This window comes from Eleutherodactylus coqui, chromosome 3 (genome assembly GCF_035609145.1).
Source record: "Eleutherodactylus coqui strain aEleCoq1 chromosome 3, aEleCoq1.hap1, whole genome shotgun sequence".
NCBI lineage: Eukaryota > Metazoa > Chordata > Amphibia > Anura > Eleutherodactylidae > Eleutherodactylus > Eleutherodactylus coqui.
Genome location: NC_089839.1, coordinates 11,465,197 through 11,485,517, shown reverse-complemented (window position 1 = coordinate 11,485,517; position 20,321 = coordinate 11,465,197). Strand labels below are relative to the sequence as shown.

At 45.7% G+C, this 20,321-nt stretch overlaps 1 protein-coding gene across 1 annotated transcript in view; it reads left to right on the top strand.

The window, feature by feature from the left end:
* Positions 1-20,321, top strand: part of LOC136620387 (calpain-13-like) — a 139,757-nt gene that overhangs the window by 103,260 nt on the left and 16,176 nt on the right. Inside the window, exons 12-19 of the mRNA XM_066595122.1 lie at positions 6,190-6,201; positions 9,548-9,750; positions 14,336-14,404; positions 15,136-15,204; positions 16,314-16,356; positions 17,041-17,103; positions 18,946-19,003; positions 19,166-19,236. Of these exons, the coding sequence (XP_066451219.1) occupies positions 6,190-6,201; positions 9,548-9,750; positions 14,336-14,404; positions 15,136-15,204; positions 16,314-16,356; positions 17,041-17,103; positions 18,946-19,003; positions 19,166-19,236 (588 nt within the window). The remainder of the gene's footprint in view (positions 1-6,189; positions 6,202-9,547; positions 9,751-14,335; positions 14,405-15,135; positions 15,205-16,313; positions 16,357-17,040; positions 17,104-18,945; positions 19,004-19,165; positions 19,237-20,321) is intronic.

Genomic DNA, 20,321 nt, shown 5'->3' with positions numbered 1-20,321 from the left:
TATAACTACTATAATACTGCCTTCTATGTACAAGAATATTACTACTATAATACTGCTCCATATGTACAAGAATATAACTACTATAATACTGCTTCATATGTACAAGAATATAACTACTATAATACTGTCCCCTATGTACAATAATATATCTACTATAATACTGCCCCCTATGTACAAGAATATTATTACTATAATACTGCCCCCTATGTACAAGAATATAACTACTGTAATACAGCCCCCTATCTACAAGAATATAACTACTATAATACTGCCCCCTATGTACAAGAATATAACTACTATAATACTGCTCCCTATGTACAATAATATAACTACTATAAAACTGCCCCCTATGTACAAGAATAGAACTACTATAATACTGCTCCCTATGTACAAGAATATAACTACTATAGTACTGCCCCCTATGTACAAGAATATAACTACTATAATGCTGACCCCTATATACAAGAATATAACTACTATAATACTGGCCCCTATGTACAAGAATATAACTACTATAATACTGCCTCCTATGTACAAGAATAGAACTACTATAATACTGCTCCCTATGCACAAGAATAGAACTACTATAATGCTGCCTCCTATGTACAAGAATATAACTACTATAATACTGCCTCCTATGTACAAGAATATAACTACTATAATACTGCACTCTATGTACAATAATATAACTATTGTAATACTGCCTCCTATGTACAAGAATATAACTACTATAGTACTGCCCCCTATGTACAAGAATATAACTACTATAATGCTGACCCCTATATACAAGAATATAACTACTATAATGCTGCCTCCTATGTACAAGAATATAACTACTATAATACTGCCTCCTATGTACAAGAATATAACTACTATAATACTGCTCTCTATGTACAATAATATAACTACTATAATACTGCCTCCTATTTACAAGAATTTAACTACTATAATGCTGCCTCCTATGTACAATAATATAACTACTATAATACTGCCTCCTATGTACAATAATATAACTACTGTAATACTGCCTCCTATGTACAAGAATATAACTACTATAATACTGCCCCCTATGTACAAGAATATAACTACTATAATACTGCCCCCTATGTACAAGAATATAACTATTATAATATTGCTCCCTATGTACAAGAATATAACTACTATAATACTGCCCCCTATGTACAGGAATATAACCACTATAATACCGCTCCTATGTACAAGGATATAACTACTATAATACTGCCCTCTATGTACAAGAATATAACTACTATAATACTGCCTCCTATGTACAAGAATATAACTACTATAATGCTGCCCCCTATGTACAAGAATATAACTACTATAATACTGCCCCTATGTACAAGAATATAACTAATATAATACTGCTGCCGTGTACAAGAATATAACTACTATAATACTGCCCCCTATGTACAAGAATATAACTACTATAATATTACTCCTATGTACAAGAATATAACTACTATAATACTGCCCCCTATGTACAAGAATATAACTACTACAATACTGCCCCCTATGTACAAGAATATAACTACTATAATACTGCCCCCTATCTACAATAATATAACTACTATAATACTACCCCTATGTACAAGAATATAACTACTATAATACTGCTCCTATGTACAAGAATATAACTACTATAACACTGCCCCCTATGTACAAGAATATAACTACTATAATACTGCTCCTATGTACAAGAATATATCTACTATAATACTGCCTCCTATGTACAAGAATATAACTACTATAATATTACTCCTATGTACAAGAATATAACTACTATAATACTGCTCCTGTGTACAAGAATATAACTACTATAACACTGCCCCCTATGTACAAGAATATAATTACTATAATACTGCTCCTATGTACATGAATATAACTACTATAATACTGCTCCTATGTACAAGATTATAACTACTATAATACTGCCCCCTATGTACAAGAATATAACTACTATAATACTGCCCTCTATGTACAAGAATATAACTACTATAATACTGCCCCCTATGTACAAGAATATAACTACTATAATACTGCTTCCTATGTACAAGAATATAACTACTATAATAGTGCTCCCTATGTACAAGCTTATAACTACTATAATACTGCCTCCTATGTACAAGAATATAACTAGTATAATAGTGCTCCCTATGTACAAGAATATAACTACTATAATACTGCTCCCTATGTACAAGAATATAACTACTATAATACTGCCTCCTATGTACATGAATAGAGCTACTATAATACTGACTCCTGTGTACAAGAATATAACTACTATAATACTGCCTCCTATGTATAAGAATATAACTACTATAATACTGCCTCCTATGTACATGAATAGAGCTACTATAATACTGACTCCTGTGTACAAGAATATAACTACTATAATACTGCCTCCTATGTATAAGAATATAACTACTATAATACTGCCTCCTATGTACATGAATAGAGCTACTATAATACTGACTCCTGTGTACAAGAATATAACTACTATAATACTGACTCCTATGTACAAGAATATAACTACTATAATACTGCCTCATATGTACAAGAATATAACTACTATAATACTGCCCCTATGTACAAGAATATAACTACTATAATACTACCTCCTATGTACAAGAATATAACTACTGTAATACAGCCCCCTATGTACAAGAATAGAACTACTATAATACTGCCCCCTATGTACAAGAATATAACTAATATAATACTGCTGCCGTGTACAAGAATATAACTACTATAATACTGCCCCCTGTATGTACAAGAATATAACTACTATAATACTGCCCCCTATGTACAAGAATATAACTACTATAATACTGTCCCCTATCTACAAGAATATAACTACTATAATATTACTCCTATGTACAAGAATATAACTACTATAATACTGCCTCCTATGTACAAGAATAGAGCTACTATAATACTGCCTCCTATGTACAAGAATATAACTAATATAATACTGCTGCCGTGTACAAGAATATTACTACTATAATACTGCCCCCTATGTACAAGAATATAACTACTATAATACTGCCCCCTATGTACAAGAATATAACTACTATAATACTGTCCCCTATCTACAAGAATATAACTACTATAATATTACTCCTATGTACAAGAATATAACTACTATAATACTGCCCCCTATGTGCAAGAATATAACTACTATAATATTACTCCTATGTACAAGAATATAACTACTATAATACTGCTCCTATGTACAAGAATATAACTACTATAATACTGCCCCCTATGTACAAGAATATAACTACTATAATACTGCTCCTATGTACAAGAATATAACTACTATAAGGCCCTAGTCAGACGGGCGATTTTTCGCGCGATTTGCGGATCGCATGACGGATGCGCATCCGCAAATCGCGTGACCGGTGCGCACAAGTTGCCCGCAAATCGCCCGAAAATCTGCTCCTAGCCGCGTTTCATTAGAAACGGCCGGAGCTGTCCAACGCATTGCATTCAATGGAGACGGCAATACAGCCGTCTCCATTGAAAGCAATGCGCTGCGGGCGAGCCCGGGATGAATTGTCGGTAAGGGCTTAAATATATAAGCCCTTCCCTGCAATCCATCCTAAAATGTGTTAAAATAAAAAAAAATTGTATACTCACCTTCTGCCGGCAGCCAGAGCTCCGCGTGGCCGTCCTGCAGTGGGTGTGAAGGGGGTGTGAGTCAGACCTGCCCCCTGATTGGCTCAGCGCTGAGCCAATCAGAGGCATGCCTCACTCACACCCATTCATGAATTCATGAATGGATGTGAGTCAGACCTGCCCCTGATTGGCTCAGCGCTGAGAGGCAGCAGTCACTCACCCATTCATGAATTCATGAATGGGTGTGTGAGTGTTTTCAGCCTCTGATTGGTCAGGGCTGTGACCAATCAGAGGCAGATCGTTCAGCAGGCGGGGATTTTAAAGCCCCGCCGGCTGAATAGTGCCGAGAAGCAGTTCAGGAGAACTGACAGCGGCCGCGGCTGGACTCCGGCTGCAGCGGAAAGGTGAGTATACAATTTTTTTTTATTTTAACACATTTTAGGATGAATTGCAGGGAAGGGTTTATATATTTAACCCCTTCCCGACAATTCACCCCGCGCACGCCGGCAGCCCATTGCTTTCAATGGAGCGGCTGTATTGCCGCTCCATTGAATTCAATGGGCAAACATCGTTCTTCTCTGCCACAGCTGTTACAGCTGTGGCAGAGAAGAATGATTTGTCTTCTATATGTTCTCAATGGGGTCGGCGCTGCTGCCGCCGGCCCCATTGAGCGCATATAGAGAAGAGAACAGGAATCGCAGATCGCAGATAGGTGCGATCTGCGATTTTTTGTTCTATAATTTATCGGACGAGCGCATAAAAAGCGCTCATGTGTCCAATACCATTACAAAGCAATGGTTTTTAAAAATCGCCGGACGCATGCGCATGCGCAAATCGCGCGAAAAATCGCCCGTCTGACTAGGGCCTAATACTGCCTCCTATGTACAAGAATATAACTACTATAATACTGCCTCCTATGTACAAGAATATAACTACTATAATACTGCCCCCTATGTACAAGAATATAACAACTATAATACTGCCTCCTATGTACAAGAATATAACTACTATAATACTGCCTCCTATGTACAAGAATATAACTACTATAATACTGCCCCCTATGTACAAGAATATAACAACTATAATACTGCCTCCTATGTACAAGAATATAACTAGTATAATACTGCCCCCTATGTACAAGAATATAACTACTATAATACTGCCTCCTATGTACAAGAATATAACTACTATAATACTGCCTCCTATGTACAAGAATATAACTACTATAATACTGCCCCCTATGTACAAGAATATAACTACTATAATACTGCCCCCTATGTACAAGAATATAACTACTATAATACTGCCTCCTATGTACAAGAATATAACTACTATAATACTGCCCCCTATGTACAAGAATATAACTACTATAATACTGCCCCCTATGTACAAGTATATAACTACTATAATACTGCCCCCTGTGTACAAGAATATAACTACTATAATACTGCTCCTATGTACAAGAATATAACTAATATAATACTGCTACCGTGTACAAGAATATAACTACTATAATACTGCCCCTAGGTACAAGAATATAACTACTATAATACTACCCCTATGTACAAGAATATAACTACTATAATACTGCTCCTATGTACAAGAATATAACTAATATAATACTGCTACCGTGTACAAGAATATAACTACTATAATACTGCCCCTAGGTACAAGAATATAACTACTATAATACTGCTCCTATGTACAAGAATATAACTACTATAATACTGCCCTCTATGTACAAGAATATAACTACTATAATACTACCCCCTATGTACAAGAATATAACTACTATAATACTGCTCCTGTGTACAAGAATATAACTACTATAATACTGCCCCCTATGTACAAGAATATAACTACTATAATACCGCACCCCATGTGCTCTTATGTAATCTTTATATGTATGTACTGCTGTAGATTAGTACGAAGGAAGTTTAGTTTTGAGTGAAGTGAACTCGTAGAGTTTCAGGTTGACATTTGCTTAAAGTTCGGTTTGTTGAGAACACGAACCTCAGGGCTTATTCAGACGACCGTATATCGGCCTGGTTTTCACGCCCGGCTGATATACAGTCGTCTGAAGCCGCCCTCAAGTTGCCTTTTTCAGCTGACTGAGAATTCATAAAAATACGTACACCTAGTATTGAAGACTGTTTACGAGCCTAGAGATGGTGGTGGCTGTCTTCTCTGGAGTAATGGTGGCTCGGTGGTCAGTAATGTTGCTGCGCAGCGCTGTGGTCTTTGCTTTAAATCTGAACACTCTTTAAAACTCCATACAGATGATGTCTTTGGTCAGATATGAACCTCAAACCGCAGCACTGCAAGACAACACTACTAACCACTGAGCCACCTGCTTCAGGAGGACACACCACCCTTTCAGGGCTCTTAGACGGCGTTCAATACTAGTTGGAGGGTTTTTAATGCATTTCCCGTTGTGTTCAAACTTATTCCAACTGCACAGAGCTGCAGCCAACCAGCCAACCGAACCTTTGAGAAGTTTGTCCATAACTGGAGGAAGGATTAATTGTCTTATGTTCTTTCTTCTTACAGGTTGCAGCCAAGGTAAGAACAAGGACATTATGTTAAAATGTGTGCCGATACATGATCAGACAAGAAGGATTTCACTGAGACGTCATAGTAGTGCGATATTCGTGTTCTGGGGTGGGTATGCCGCTATCCTGCTGCTTTCTGCACAAGGGGTGTACAGGGAGGCTGCCTATCAGTATCATATATATATATATAGTGTTGTTTATGACTGGGGGGGGCAAATATATCTCACATCCGGTGCCATTGAATCAAAGGCCGACACTGGTGGACTCTAATCATGTAATGTAGTAAGATACTGTCCCCCCCCCCCCCCCCCCCATCCGTGGTGAAGTGTCTAAAAACTACTAAACTCCTGGGCAGTTATTACCCCGACACTGATGGCACAAGCTATGGGCGGTGTGTTAAATGCCTGCCAATATGGCCCCCGTCATCGGAGGATCTGATCCGGACTGGATGCCATGCTGGTAGACTGTAGGGGGCATTTAATAAGGGGAACAATGGGCTTTCGGCAATAGTGGATTAAAATCAGCGTTTTACCCTCCAGCAATCTGTTTTACTGGATTGAATGCAGCTGTTCTGTTAATGACTCACAGCTGAGCCCATCGTTAACAATTACAGATATGTAGATGATTGCTGCATGGCAGGGAAATGCTGGATATAGTCCTCTGAAATACAGGAGGGCAGATTCTGCTGGGATTAAAGGTGTAACGTGAAGCTTTTGGGTCAATTTGCAAAATTTGCAACAGGGCCCCCACCTACCATGTGCCATTTTTAATAGTGGGGTATTCTATTATGTACTTTGACCTCACTCAGGCACTGGGGTCTGGATCCACACACTACCTCGCACACCCTATAGCTACAACCGTGGGTCGGTTGAAGGCTGAGTCACAGTGACCCCAGTTTGCTTTGGCTGAAATGCATGGGTTTTTTTCAGCTGGCCCACAGGGGAACAGGTGAAATCCCCAATGGGCCTTGAGCCAGGAGTGGGCCCCTGACCCCCAAAACACATGGTGCCGGTGTTGTACACCCATGGCAATACATACAGATAAGAACTGTACAACATCTTTGGTTTTAACTGTTTAGTGGGCCCCTAGAATAAATGTTACTGATGGGCCCCAGTCATCCCAGTCCTACACTGAATGCAGGAGTCGAACCCGAATGCTAACGCTTATTCTTTTTTGCTTTGTGTTCATTATTGGATATTTTTGAGGCGCAGTGACGGGTTGCAGAGTGTAAAGGGGGAGTGTTGTTGCTTTGTTACTTCTGTATCTATTGCTCTTTGTTCTTTTGTGTGCCCGTTCTCTCTACGGGCAGCATGGGGGAATTCGGGGAGTTGCAGAGGCTGGCACGTTTCAGCAGTTCTGGTGTAAGTGCATGCATGGCTAAGCCAAGGCTCCAGTTCTGCAGAGCAACAAAGTGCAGGAGATCATGACCCTACGGGTAGAGGATTCACTCTGTAGATTGGCCAGATTCTGCTGCCTCCACCGATTCAGGCCACCAGTGTGAATACAGTTTCGGTCGGCCCGTTTTGCAAGAACCCGATTCCTGGGCAAAGTTATATGAGAAACTTTTTTTTATTCTGATTCTCGGACTTTTTGAATACTTAGGAGGACCAATCCTATCCTGACTCGGTTCCTGGGAAGTCCTGTATTTGATTTGAGCATCATTTTGGAGAACCACTTTGTTGTGTATCCACGGAGTCCCCGGTATATGTTCACGCCTTGGGGGACATATTAAGGAATTTCAGCAGTGGCCGAATCTGACTTTAGAGTGTCTGAAGCCCGGAAACAAGGTTCTTATTACAGCACCCTCGCAGTTGGCTGATAAGGCCACAATGACTCCGGTTATGGTGCGAACCCCAGTGCCTCTTGTAATGGCACAGCGTCCAACTTCACCGGCCCACTTTCCTATGGCAAATGGGCTTCTACTTCAGCGTTCCCAGGCCCGGTCTCCCCCTACAGAGAGTCAGTATGTCAGCATCTCTACACTTGGAGACATTTGAGATGGAAACCTCCCAGAAGTGTCACCATCGCAGTGTTCGCCATTCGGTAAAGGATAAGCTGATCGGGTTCTTATCCGCACGATGACCGTGACAAGACGTTTACAGAGATGGGTGATTTGTTGTACTACTTTAGCAGAAAAACTCTGTTTTTAAAGAAAAGCCATGGACTTTGTGAGACCCAGAACATTTTTAGTTTCCAGTCTCTGTGAGGTCTTGTTCTTTGCGGCTTTTATTGGTACCAGTTTGGGGTAGACGTCACTTTTTAATTGCTTTTTATTGCGTTTCTTGGGAGGCGAAAGAGGAAAAGCGATTACAGAATTACTTTTTAAAATGACTTTTAAATTACGGAATTACTTTATGTTCACCAAGTGCAATAAATGCAAAATTGTTACATTGTTTGGTTGTTACAAGCGCAATAATACTTATTCTGTTGGTATTTCATCCGTTTACAAAAGGGTTTTATGTAAAGAAAAGGCAATTATTATTTAAACTGGAATTTAAAAAAAAATTGAATTTGTTTTAACTTTTTTGACACAATTTTTTGTCCTTCATGAAGACATGAAGCTGTGATTGTTCGATCGCTCGGTCAGTACACTGCATTACTTATGTAGTGCATTTACTGAGCCTATGACAGAAGCCTATTAGACTATTAGGGGTCTCAGGCTGAGTCACGTGGAAAACACAGAGGTGTTTGTCAGGCCTCCAGTTGCCATGGGAACCCATTAGTACCTTGAGATTGCTTTGGGAGGTGCCAATGGGTAACAGAAAGAGTTCCCCTGCCATCTTCTTACATACTACAGTTGCTGTTGATTGTGGTATTTAAGGAGTTTAACTGCCAGGATATGAGGTTTCTTCATTACTGGTGATTAGAGCAGGAGCCTGGCTGTCAGTAGTCGGCCAAGCCATCACTTTAAAAAGTTGTATGTGTAGGTTTAAAACTCATTAGTGACCATCGTAGAAAGACGTATTGGCCGTCACTAAGGGGTTAAACATTTCCTATTTTGGACAACTTTTTCACCTCCTCTTTACTTCTGTGGGAAGTGGCTCCACTCTGATGCCTCCACACACAGAAGACTTGCCAATTCTTTGGCTATCTCAGGCTACCTTGATTCTATAATCTGGACTTTTTTTTGGCAGTTAAAAATGTACAAATTCTACCCATTGATGGAAATATGCTGATTTGGGGCAAAATTGGGCTGTTCTGCATTTCATCGAATATTTATAAAAAAAAATAGACACAAATTTTTGATTTGTTCTAACCAAAAATTTCCATAAAAGAAGCAAAGTAGTGCAGACTACATCATGTCATCCGTTGTTTGGGTCTGATTTCTCGTAATTCACACCTTTTCTTGCCCGTAGGGCGTTAAAAATGGGTCACAACAAAAATATTCCCGGCAGCATGCAACTGAAACCATCAACTCGGGGCTGGAACAGGCCAGAGAAGTCACCAGATCATTCATGGCTCCCCCGGGCACCTATGTCATCCTACCTTTCACCCAGAACAAGGGGCAAGAGTCGGAGTTCCTGCTGAGAATCTTTATGAAGACTTCGCAGATCGCTGAGTAATAATTGTTCTTATTTACATTTTTTTCTTTGCTGAGGAAGATCAAGGAAGGAAGAAATCCTCTGCAAGCCAACAGTAGAGCCGCGAAGTAGTTACTGAGAGTAACGGAGGATGAGCTTGGTTATGAGGCATCTGGTCAGGGCGGCGCGTATTAGTGTCTGACAAATGGGGTGGAAACATGTTAATAGACACATACAACGGAAAACAAAAGTCCCGCCTCTCTCTTTCCAAATCCCATAACCTTTTCTACGATCTCCCAATACAACCAGCACTCCATGTGAACCATCCATTATATATATCAGGCTCTTTGTTTAAACTTAGACTAAGGCTAAGTAATACTTATAACAACCCAAATAACACTTGTAACAACTAGAGATGAGCAAGCACCACAATGCTCGGGTCCGCATTATTTGAGTCAAGCTTTTCGTAAAATCCGAGAGCTCTACTCTAGTAACGAACCCCATTGACTACAATGGGAGACTCGAGCATTTTTGCATGTAAGATGCCGGGTCCCAAACGTTTTTTTTCTTCTTGGTTCGTGTGTTCTCTCTCTCTCTCTCTCCCTCTCCCTCCCTCTCTCCCTCTCCCTCCCCCTCTCTCTCCTCCACTCCCTCTCCCTCCCCCTCTCTCTCCTCCACTCCCCCTCCCCTTCCCCCTTTTCCTCTCCCCCCCTTTTCCTCTCCCCCCCCTTTCCCTCTCCCCCCCTTTCCCTCTCCCCCCCTTTCCCTCTCCCCCCCCCCTTTCCCTCACCCCCCCTTTCCCTCACCCCCCCTTTCCCTCACCCCCCCTTTCCCTCACCCCCCCTTTCCCTCACCCCCCCCCCTTTCCCTCTCCCCCCCTTTCCCTCTCCCCCCCTTTCCCTCTCCCCCCCTTTCCCTCTCCCCCCCTTTCCCTCTCCCCCCCTTTCCCTCTCCCCCCCTTTCCCTCTCCCCCCCTTTCCCTCTCCCCCCCTTTCCCTCTCCCCCCCTTTCCCTCTCCCCCCCTTTCCCTCTCCCCCCTTTCCCTCTCCCCCCTTTCCCTCTCCCCCCTTTCCCTCTCCCCCCTTTCCCTCTCCCCCCCTTTCCCTCTCCCCCCCTTTCCCTCACCCCCCCTTTCCCTCACCCTCCCTTTCCCTCACCCCCCCCCCTTTCCCTCTCCCCCCCTTTCCCTCTCCCCCCCTTTCCCTCTCCCCCCCTTTCCCTCTCCCCCCCTTTCCCTCACCCCCCCTTTCCCTCACCCCCCCTTTCCCTCACCCCCCCTTTCCCTCACCCCCCCTTTCCCTCACCCCCCCTTTCCCTCACCCTCCCTTTCCCTCTCCCCCCCTTTCCCTCTCCCCCCCTTTCCCTCTCCCCCCCTTTCCCTCTCCCCCCCTTTCCCTCTCCCCCCCTTTCCCTCTCCCCCCCTTTCCCTCTCCCCCCCTTTCCCTCTCCCCCCCTTTCCCTCTCCCCCCCTTTCCCTCTCCCCCCCTTTCCCTCTCCCCCCCTTTCCCTCACCCCCCCTTTCCCTCACCCCCCCTTTCCCTCACCCCCCCTTTCCCTCACCCTCCCTTTCCCTCACCCCCCCCCTTTCCCTCTCCCCCCCTTTCCCTCTCCCCCCCTTTCCCTCTCCCCCCCTTTCCCTCTCCCCCCCTTTCCCTCACCCCCCCTTTCCCTCACCCCCCCTTTCCCTCTCCCCCCCTTTCCCTCACCCCCCCTTTCCCTCACCCCCCCTTTCCCTCACCCTCCCTTTCCCTCACCCTCCCTTTCCCTCACCCTCCCTTTCCCTCACCCCCCCTTTCCCTCCCCCCCCCTTTCCCTCACCCCCCCTTTCCCTCACCCCCCCTTTCCCTCTCCCCCCCTTTCCCTCTCCCCCACTTTCCCTCTCCCCCCCTTTCCCTCTCCCCCCCTTTCCCTCTCCCCCCCTTTCCCTCTCCCCCCCTTTCCCTCTCCCCCCCTTTCCCTCTCCCCCCCTTTCCCTCTCCCCCCCTTTCCCTCTCCCCCCCTTTCCCTCTCCCTCCCCCTCTCTCTCCTCTGTCTCCCAAAAAATGTGCTATTGGCGCACGCTGCATCACGGCGGGGAGGGGCCAAAAACTGGGGCGGGGTCGAACACGGCGTGATGCTCGATCGAGTAGCGAGCACCATCGAGTACGCTAATACTCGAACGAGCATCAAGCTTGGCAGAGTATGTTCACTCAACTCTAGTAACAACTTGAGATGAGCGAACGTACTCGTTAAGACAAAATACTCGAGCGGGGGAGAGCGGGGAGGAATGGGGGCCATATCTCTCTCCCTCTCCTCCCCGCTCCCCCATGCTCACTCACACAACTCACCGCTCACCCCCGCCGGCCCCCGAATCTTTTTTCACAAGCCGGCATGTACTTGAAAATGGCAATACTCGCTCGAGTATTTTGCCTTAACGAGCACGCTCGCTCATCTCTAGTAACAACCCAAACTTAGACTAAGACTCATACTAAGGTAAAGTTGCTCAAACTTAGTCAAACAGCCTCTTTTTTTTATATTTCCTCCTTTCTAAGGATATAGCCTCTCTTATTCTTATGAGAGAATATCCCAATGTCGGGGGTAAGGGGGGACAGCTGCATCCAACGGGCAGTAATCAGCTCTGAAGCCCCGAAGATTACGCCCATCAAACCCATCAACAATACCCAACATACAAGTTCTCAGATTAAGACCCATATCTCCAGTACCCCATTCCAAAAGTCACGCAATGTTAACCATGCCAGACCTGCATGCATTAAATATACACCATCCATATAACATCCCGGACAGTCCGAGTTTCATCTAATACCCAAGTTGAACAACTTTAATGGAGTCCAATAAACTCTCTGCACTAAATACGACTGTGATACTCGTTGACTTTCAGAGATCTCACTGGAATCCTACACAACACTGCGGCCCGTTTATAATCACTAACACGGCCGACTTCTTCTTCCCGTTTGTCTTTCACCTTTATTGGGAGTTGCTGTAAATAATAAGAAATAATCTGTCCATATAAATAAGATATTACACCCCTCGTAGCTCCGGAACACCCAAGAACATTCCCCAAAGTGTGACTGTAAGCACAGATACTGACCGGCCCGAGCAGCAAACATGTCGGAACTGAAGGAACTGAGCAAATAACTCTGGGGAACATCATAAAGTTCTCTACATTGTTCAAAACTATAAAAAAAAGGCCCCCAGAATGCTCTTGGTCCAAAAGGATGACCGCTCTCTTCTCCCACAGTGGAAATCCCTCCAACGTAAATAACGCTGGCAATTTCGGTTTCCTGCAGAGGGATGGGGGGGGGGGGTCTATAGTAAATCCACCTAGCTGTAGAATCTGCTTAAATTTATTCCATCACTTATTTTTTAGCAGGATTGTCGGACATTGTCCCCCCCCCCCCCTTCATCCTTCTCTCACATACCTTTTATAGGGGGTAGAATCTAATCTTCTATTCAACCCAGCTCCCCAGCCCTTCCACTAATGCAATTGAGAATTTGGAACTGCCGACCCTCCTGTCCGTTAATCGCTCTTCGGATCTCAGATTTAGTTCTAGCAGATTTCTTGTTCCATAATGAATTCCTGAATATCGTAAAGAGTCTCAAAAATATTGTGATGGCATCCAAGCCGGAGAGTTAGGAAGTAAATAAAGGAGTGTGGGCATCCAAACCATTTTAATAAGACTTCTCCTGCCAACTATCAACAGTGGGAGACGATCCCAAACCTTGACTTTATCCTCAAACGTTCATACATTGGACGCTCCTCCCCGGCCATCCTCCTCCTCCTCTTCTTCTTTTCCCTTCAACACTTTACATGATCATTATGCTCTTCTTCAGTGGGATGGGTCTTCTCAAAATCAGGGCTTATTCACACGGGTGTTATCGTTCTTACATTCGCCCGCTGGCGACGTAAAAACCCGTGAACGGGCGCACTAATCTAACGTTCGTGTGCCCGTTCAGATGGCCCGAACCCCCCCCCCCGTCGCATATACACCAAGGCCGCAATGCCTTCCCTCCCTGTCACCGGCTCTCTGCCTCTCTCCCTCCCTTTGGCTGTTTGCAATGTGAGGCGGCAAAGCTAAGCTCCCGGCCTCTACCCGCCCCTTGTCCGCAGCCAGCAATGGGAGGAGAAGGGGCAGAGCTTAGCTCTGCCCAACCCATTCCAAAAAAGCTGGTGGGGAGGAGGAGAGAAGGGGGATGGAGTTTAGCAGTCACGCAGCTAAACTCCCTCCCACCTCCCTTCTCCGGCCGCTGTCATTGGCTTGCATACGAGTCTATGCAGCAGCCGACGTATTCTGGCTGGGAAGATAGTTCCAGATAGATCTTACCTGCCTGGCGCTATATTTGCCGACCGGGCGCTTTTAGGCCACGGGAATACGCCTGTGTGATCTGATGCATTAGTCGGTAGCATATATCGGCCGGCCATGAAGACGGTGGCCAATATACGCTCATGTGAATAAGCTCTCAGACAGATCTTCCATTGGTCCATTGAATTCTTGAAGGTTTTCCATTACAATGGCCGCTTCATGGTTAGAACTACGGCTGGGGGTCCGATATTACTCTAAGATGACATTCCCATACTGAATCTACAGTACAGTATATAGTATTAAGTGTGCGCTCTAATCGTAGTTATACAGACATTGAAGCAGCTTCAAGTGAAAGTAACCGAGACGCCTACGCCAACAGTGCCGTGTCAGAGTGAGTATTGGACTATTCATACTACTCAATATATATATATAGACAATGCTGAGGGGGGGCGCTCTTGCTGTCCCACTCTATACCAGCTGTAATTAGAACTATTAGAGGTTATCCATATGCAATGAGTATGTAAGATAACCCTAAACCACAGAGGACCACCAAGGAAGTTACCATCAATCCCTTCATTGGCCTAGACCACCATGGGATATAAGGATTAACCCCTAAACACCTGTAAACCACGGGACATCTTACCAAGAACACTCCCAATCCAGTGGTAGTAAAGTGGCCGTGGGCATTTGCCATTGCTGAACTAAACCCCACAAGTTTAGAAAGCCCTTGTTCTAAGTCCTGTGTTACTCTGTTACCATTATATCTCATCCTTCTTCTGACTTCTCAATGAAAAGATGGAAACGAGAGTTTACAAGAGTTCTAGAAGGTATCTAATGTTGCCCCCCATTACTGCACATTAGTGAAACTAAAAGTTGGAAAGTGGGAGGGATGAAGGTACATGGGTACCCATATGTTCTACAGTAGCTGAAGGCAGCTTGCAGCAACAGAAATCTTCCCGCTCCTAGTTCTATCAGCAATCGGGAAAGTGCAGAATGGGGCAAACAGGAAGTCCGCCTACTCCAAGCATCAGTTTGGGTATCTGCAGTTGGGAGCGGTCTGTTGTTTTTGACACTTTGTGTTCATTTACATATAATAATAATTACCATTTATTTTCAATTTAGACCTGAAAACAGCAGAAGAAGCCAAAGAAATGGAAACCAAGTGCCGTACCCCAGCGATGCTGTGCTAAGGTAGGGGCTCCCATACAGTGAATGGCCCTCTACTAAATCCCTCTGCACGATCACAATTAGCTCTTCCCTGTACGGTAATTCTCCCCGTCCCCCCGGCATAAAATCACGTGACAAGTTTTCTGTGGATCAGTTTCAGTGTGAATCCACATTAGATGGGAAAATCCAGCGATCGGAGCGACTTCCAACGAGGTCGGTCATCTGTGCTAGACTAGCTGGGGGCTCACTGCCAACTGCAGGGGGTTTACTGATGTAACAGTATGGAGAGTATACAGAGAATGGCGCGATCGAGGAAAACATCTGGCGAAAGGGGATCCTGTGGATGGAAACAACTCATCACTGAAAGGGGTCGGAGGAGGATGTCAGGAATCGTTCTGACCAACAGGCTGCACAGTCAGCTGAATACAACGCTGGAGCTCCAACTAACGTGTCCGACCGCACAACTCGCCGTCCCTCCGCACGGATGGAATAACAGCAGACGACCAGTCCCAGCCCCATTGTGTCTAAGAGAAACATAAAGACTCCAGCGGGCAAAAGAGCGCAAAACTTGTATCACTGAGCAGCGGAAAAACATCTCCTGGTCAGATGGATCCAGATTTCTGTTGCTGATAGGAGGTCAGAATTTGGTGCAAGCAGCATGAATCGCTGACCCCTTCCTGTCAGCCAGTGAGAACATGTCAGCACCGCCATCTAATCTGCAACAACTACAAGAAGCTTCCTGTCCGCAGGGGCCGATATTCCTGTAGAACCATTTCATCACCGAGTGGGATCTATGCCACGACAAACTGCTGCAGTTCTAAAGGCCAAAGGAGTCCAACGCCACCAGATGGGGGTCATTCAGTGTATAGAAGCTGTTCTATAACTCTATTAGGAATGCTAGCTCCACTTGGATTTCATCATCTTTCTATGCAGAAGAAGGGCTGCAGTGTAAAGCATGAGGGAGTAATAGCTTAGCCTTTGATGAACCAGCAGGTGTGTTTCAAACCACCTCCGATTACCACATCCAATCAGGAGTCAGTAACCATCTCTGTGCAGTGAGTGATGCATTCTGGGTGACTGCATGTGGTTAGTATGTTCTGTGTCCTTCTTGTAACTTCTTCCGTGTCTTGCAGTGACTTTGACTTGCGGCTCAGCTTGAACAACCAGAATCCTAAGGTGAGCGGCTCCTCGCCTACGTAATTGCTTTTAGTGACCCCCGTCGCCCACAATGACGGGGTTTCTTACCGGCTGCGATTGTCTTGTATTAATCTTCCTCCTTTGTACGGAATATTCCGAGGACTTTGCAGCCTTGTAGACGCACGCCGCCACCGCCGCGACATCTGTGGGACCGCGATGTGTAATTAATAGCGACGCTACAAACCCAATCTACAAGCAGCCGGCGCACGGAGAGCTCTGCTATGTCACTTTGGGCTCCTCCCCATGAGCGTTTGTACATTTGCGCAGCGTCAGCGAACAGATTTGCGGAATAAGCTATACTTTTTTCCGTGCACATCGGCGTACTTTACTGTGCGTTTTCGGCCCCCGGTGTCTGCGGCCCCCGGTGTCTGCGGCCCCCGGTGTCTGCGGCCCCCGGTGTCTGCGGCCCCCGGTGTCTGCGGCCCCCGGTGTCTGCGGCCCCCGGTGTCTGCGGCCCCCGGTGTCTGCGGCCCCCGGTGTCTGCGGCCCCGCAGGCGGGGGCTGCTGAATGTTATGTACGGTGCTGCTACTCTCTAAGGTTTCGAGGAGCCAGGCGACTGATTGTTACATAGGCGGCCCCTTAGAATATTTTTTTGGGGGGGGGGGCGGGGCTTCATTTTGGTTGCTGGTAGTAAAGTCTGATGTTTTTCTTCCCATTTACAGGCCGTTTTAAAAAGATACCAAGACGGCAACTACGAGAATATTTTTGCCGGTTATGCAAATCAGGTGATTCCACCATCATTGAGTACATACATGTTCTTCATCGTTGGGGTGGAGACATATGTAGCGCCCCTGTCTGGCCGACAGATTTTACTGCAATCAGTGCAGTTTTCTAATGGCTGTTAATATCACGAAGCTGCAGATTGGCGCACTCTTTGGCCGGTGAAGGACCGCTACACGTGGCACAGCGGCGTATTTCCCGTCCGTGTACTGTCTGTCTATTTCATGGACAGCTCATCGAGCCAATTAGGGCCCATTCACATGGGAGCTTTTGTGCCTGTTGTCCCCATGACAACACCTCCTGCTCTCTGGGATGTGTTAGGCTCCGATCAACAATCAGATCTCTTCTGTCATTCTGAATTCTGATTGGTTGCTGTGAAGCCTCGCTGTCTCCCAGGGTTGGCAGGACAGTCCCAGATCTCGGGGGATATTCTGCAGTCCCAGGAGACGCCCAGGAATGGAGTAGAATAATAACCGGCCTTCATTTGCACATTTTGCTCCTCCCACCACCCCAGCCCCGGGCGCACATCCAGGTAGAGAGACCCTATGGTGTCTAGCACACGATCGCTACAGCCCATTATTAGCTTCAGCCTTACCAGCATGAGACCTTGGACTGGGCACAGCAACTGTGCTACCAGATGTAAGGTGAGGAGGGCATGCATGGGCATTACTACTGAATGGGGGCATGCATGGGCATTACTACTGAATGGGGGCATGCATGGGCATTACTACTGAATGGGGGCATGCATGGGCATTACTACTGAATGGGGGCATGCATGGGCATTACTACTGAATGGGGGCATGCATGGGCATTACTACTGAGTGGGGGCATGCATGGGCATTACTACTGAATGGGGGCATGCATGGGCATAACTACTGAATGGGGGCATGCATGGGCATAACTACTGAATGGGGGCATGCATGGGCATTACTACTGAGTGGGGGCATGCATGGGCATTATTACTGAGTGGGGGCATGCATGGGCATAACTACTGAATGGGGGCATGCATGGGCATTACTACTGAGTGGGGGCATGCATGGGCATTACTACTGAGTGGGGGCATGTAGGGGCATTATTACTGAGTAGGGACATTATTATTAAGATGAGTGCATATGGGAGCATTATTATTAGGCAGGGGCATACGGCGGATTATTACTGTAAGGGGGTCACTGAGGGGAACTATTACTGTGAGGGGACTCTAAGGAGCGCTATTACTGCAAGGAAGTCACAGAGGGGAACTGTTACTATGAGGGGCACTACTGAAAGGGATGTGGGTGTGATGCTGTGCACTGTGCACTATGCAAAAACTGTCCCTCTTTTCAATATTTAAGAGTCTGGAAGTACGGACCCGAATGTCATTGAGCTTCCAGAGGACAGAGACAGGAAGTGTTGTCATGGGGACATAGGCAAAAGTACTTGGCTGAATATTTAAAGTGTAACTGCATAAAAAAAAAATACTGTAGATATATCATAGGTCAATGTCAAAAGTTTTCATTGCTGGGAGTCCGGCTACTGAGACCCCACCAATTGGTGCCTGTCCGATCTCGGTCACCGCTCGCTAGCTGAAGACAGATTCGTAGACTTCCTACTGACCCCAGCTAGCGAGCGGGGATGGCCCTCAGACGAGCTCATCAGCTGCTTTATTCTAGTGGTCGCTGGGGTCTCAGAACTTTTTTGACATCTCCCTATGATGTGGCGGAAGTTTTCGGAAAGTGCAGTTCCACTTCAGCCTCCGATAACGGAGGGATAAAGCCTCTGCTGATGGATGATGATACAAGTGACATGTATGCTGGAAGTCATCACACTTATGGAAAGTGAAGCTATTTCGAATGTCCTCGTTTCCCCAGAACGCGGAGCTGTACGCCGAGCACCTGCAGATGCTGCTGAACGATGTGGTCATCACTGGTGAGTCCAGGGCGGCCGTCGCCTGCCATCCGGGGGTTGATGATGCGGACGCTTCCTCTCCTCCCACCTGTGGTCATTACTGCGGCCATCAGTCATGTTCCGCGTCAGATCGGCGCTAATGCGCACAACGCTCCGTAATTCTTCTTCCTTCTGCATTTGCAGATAAAACCTTTGCAGCCGACAAAGGAGAATTCAGCCTGGACTCCTGCCGAGCGGTCCTGATGCTGATGGATGTATCCTTCACCGCAGCGCAGAGGCTTCTAGAGCATTAAACCTTTGCAATCCAGTTTTGGATACAGCGTTCCCTAGGGAGCTTTCTCTTTCTGCCATTATACAATGGCGCCATCTGCTGGCTAGAGCCAGTATTGCTGTATGGGACATGCTGGAGAGGTCAACTGAGAACAGAGCGGCCAGTAATATACAGTAAGAATACCCTGCCGGACATTTTCAGACATTGGAGCTGTACAGGCTTCAAGCAGAATGTCTTCAGACGTCAGACAGGGGATTGGAAAGGGTTAAAGGGCTTTACCGCCAAAGACATGCAGCACAGTATACAGGTTAATGTCCGATGGCTGGGGCCCTCGTGCAATCCCAAAACCGGTGTATCCCGAATGCCCCATGCGAAGGGCAGTGTGCATGTGTGCTGACTGCTGCATTCATATCTATGGGACAAGGATCTCCCCCCGTCTCCTAGCAGTGGATGGAGCGGAGGGTCCTGTGTGTTCAGAGCCTTTCAAAGGGGTCATTTGGGGGCGCTGCTATCAGGATCACCGGGGATTCCGGTGGTTGGACACCCAGTGATCGGACATTGTTCAACTGTACTATGGCTAGGGGATAAACCTCTCTGGCGATAAGACCCCTTTAACCCCTTCAGGATTTTTGTTCTCGTTTTTTCGTGCTTGTCTTCCGGCAGCCATAACTGTTACATTTCTCCATTGATGTTTTTTAGTGCGGCGAGCTGATATACAATGTAAATACGAAAAAGTGGGAGAAAGAAAAAATGAAATTGCGCCATTATTGGTGGGTTTAGTTTTTACGATGTTAACATGACCTATGACCTTTGTGCTGTGGGTCGGGGCGATCGCGGGGGAAACAAATTTATATATTTTTTTTTTAATGCTTTTCTATTTTTAAAAAGTAAATAAGAATTTTTTCCTAAACAGAAATGACTTTCCATCGCCGGATTCTGAGACCCGCAAATGTTATATTTTTTCATCAGCTGCGCTGTGTGAGGCCCGGTCAGCTGTGTGCGGGCCGGTCAGCTGTGTGAGGCCCGGTCAGCTGTGTGAGGGCCCGGTCAGCTGTGTGAGGGCCCGGT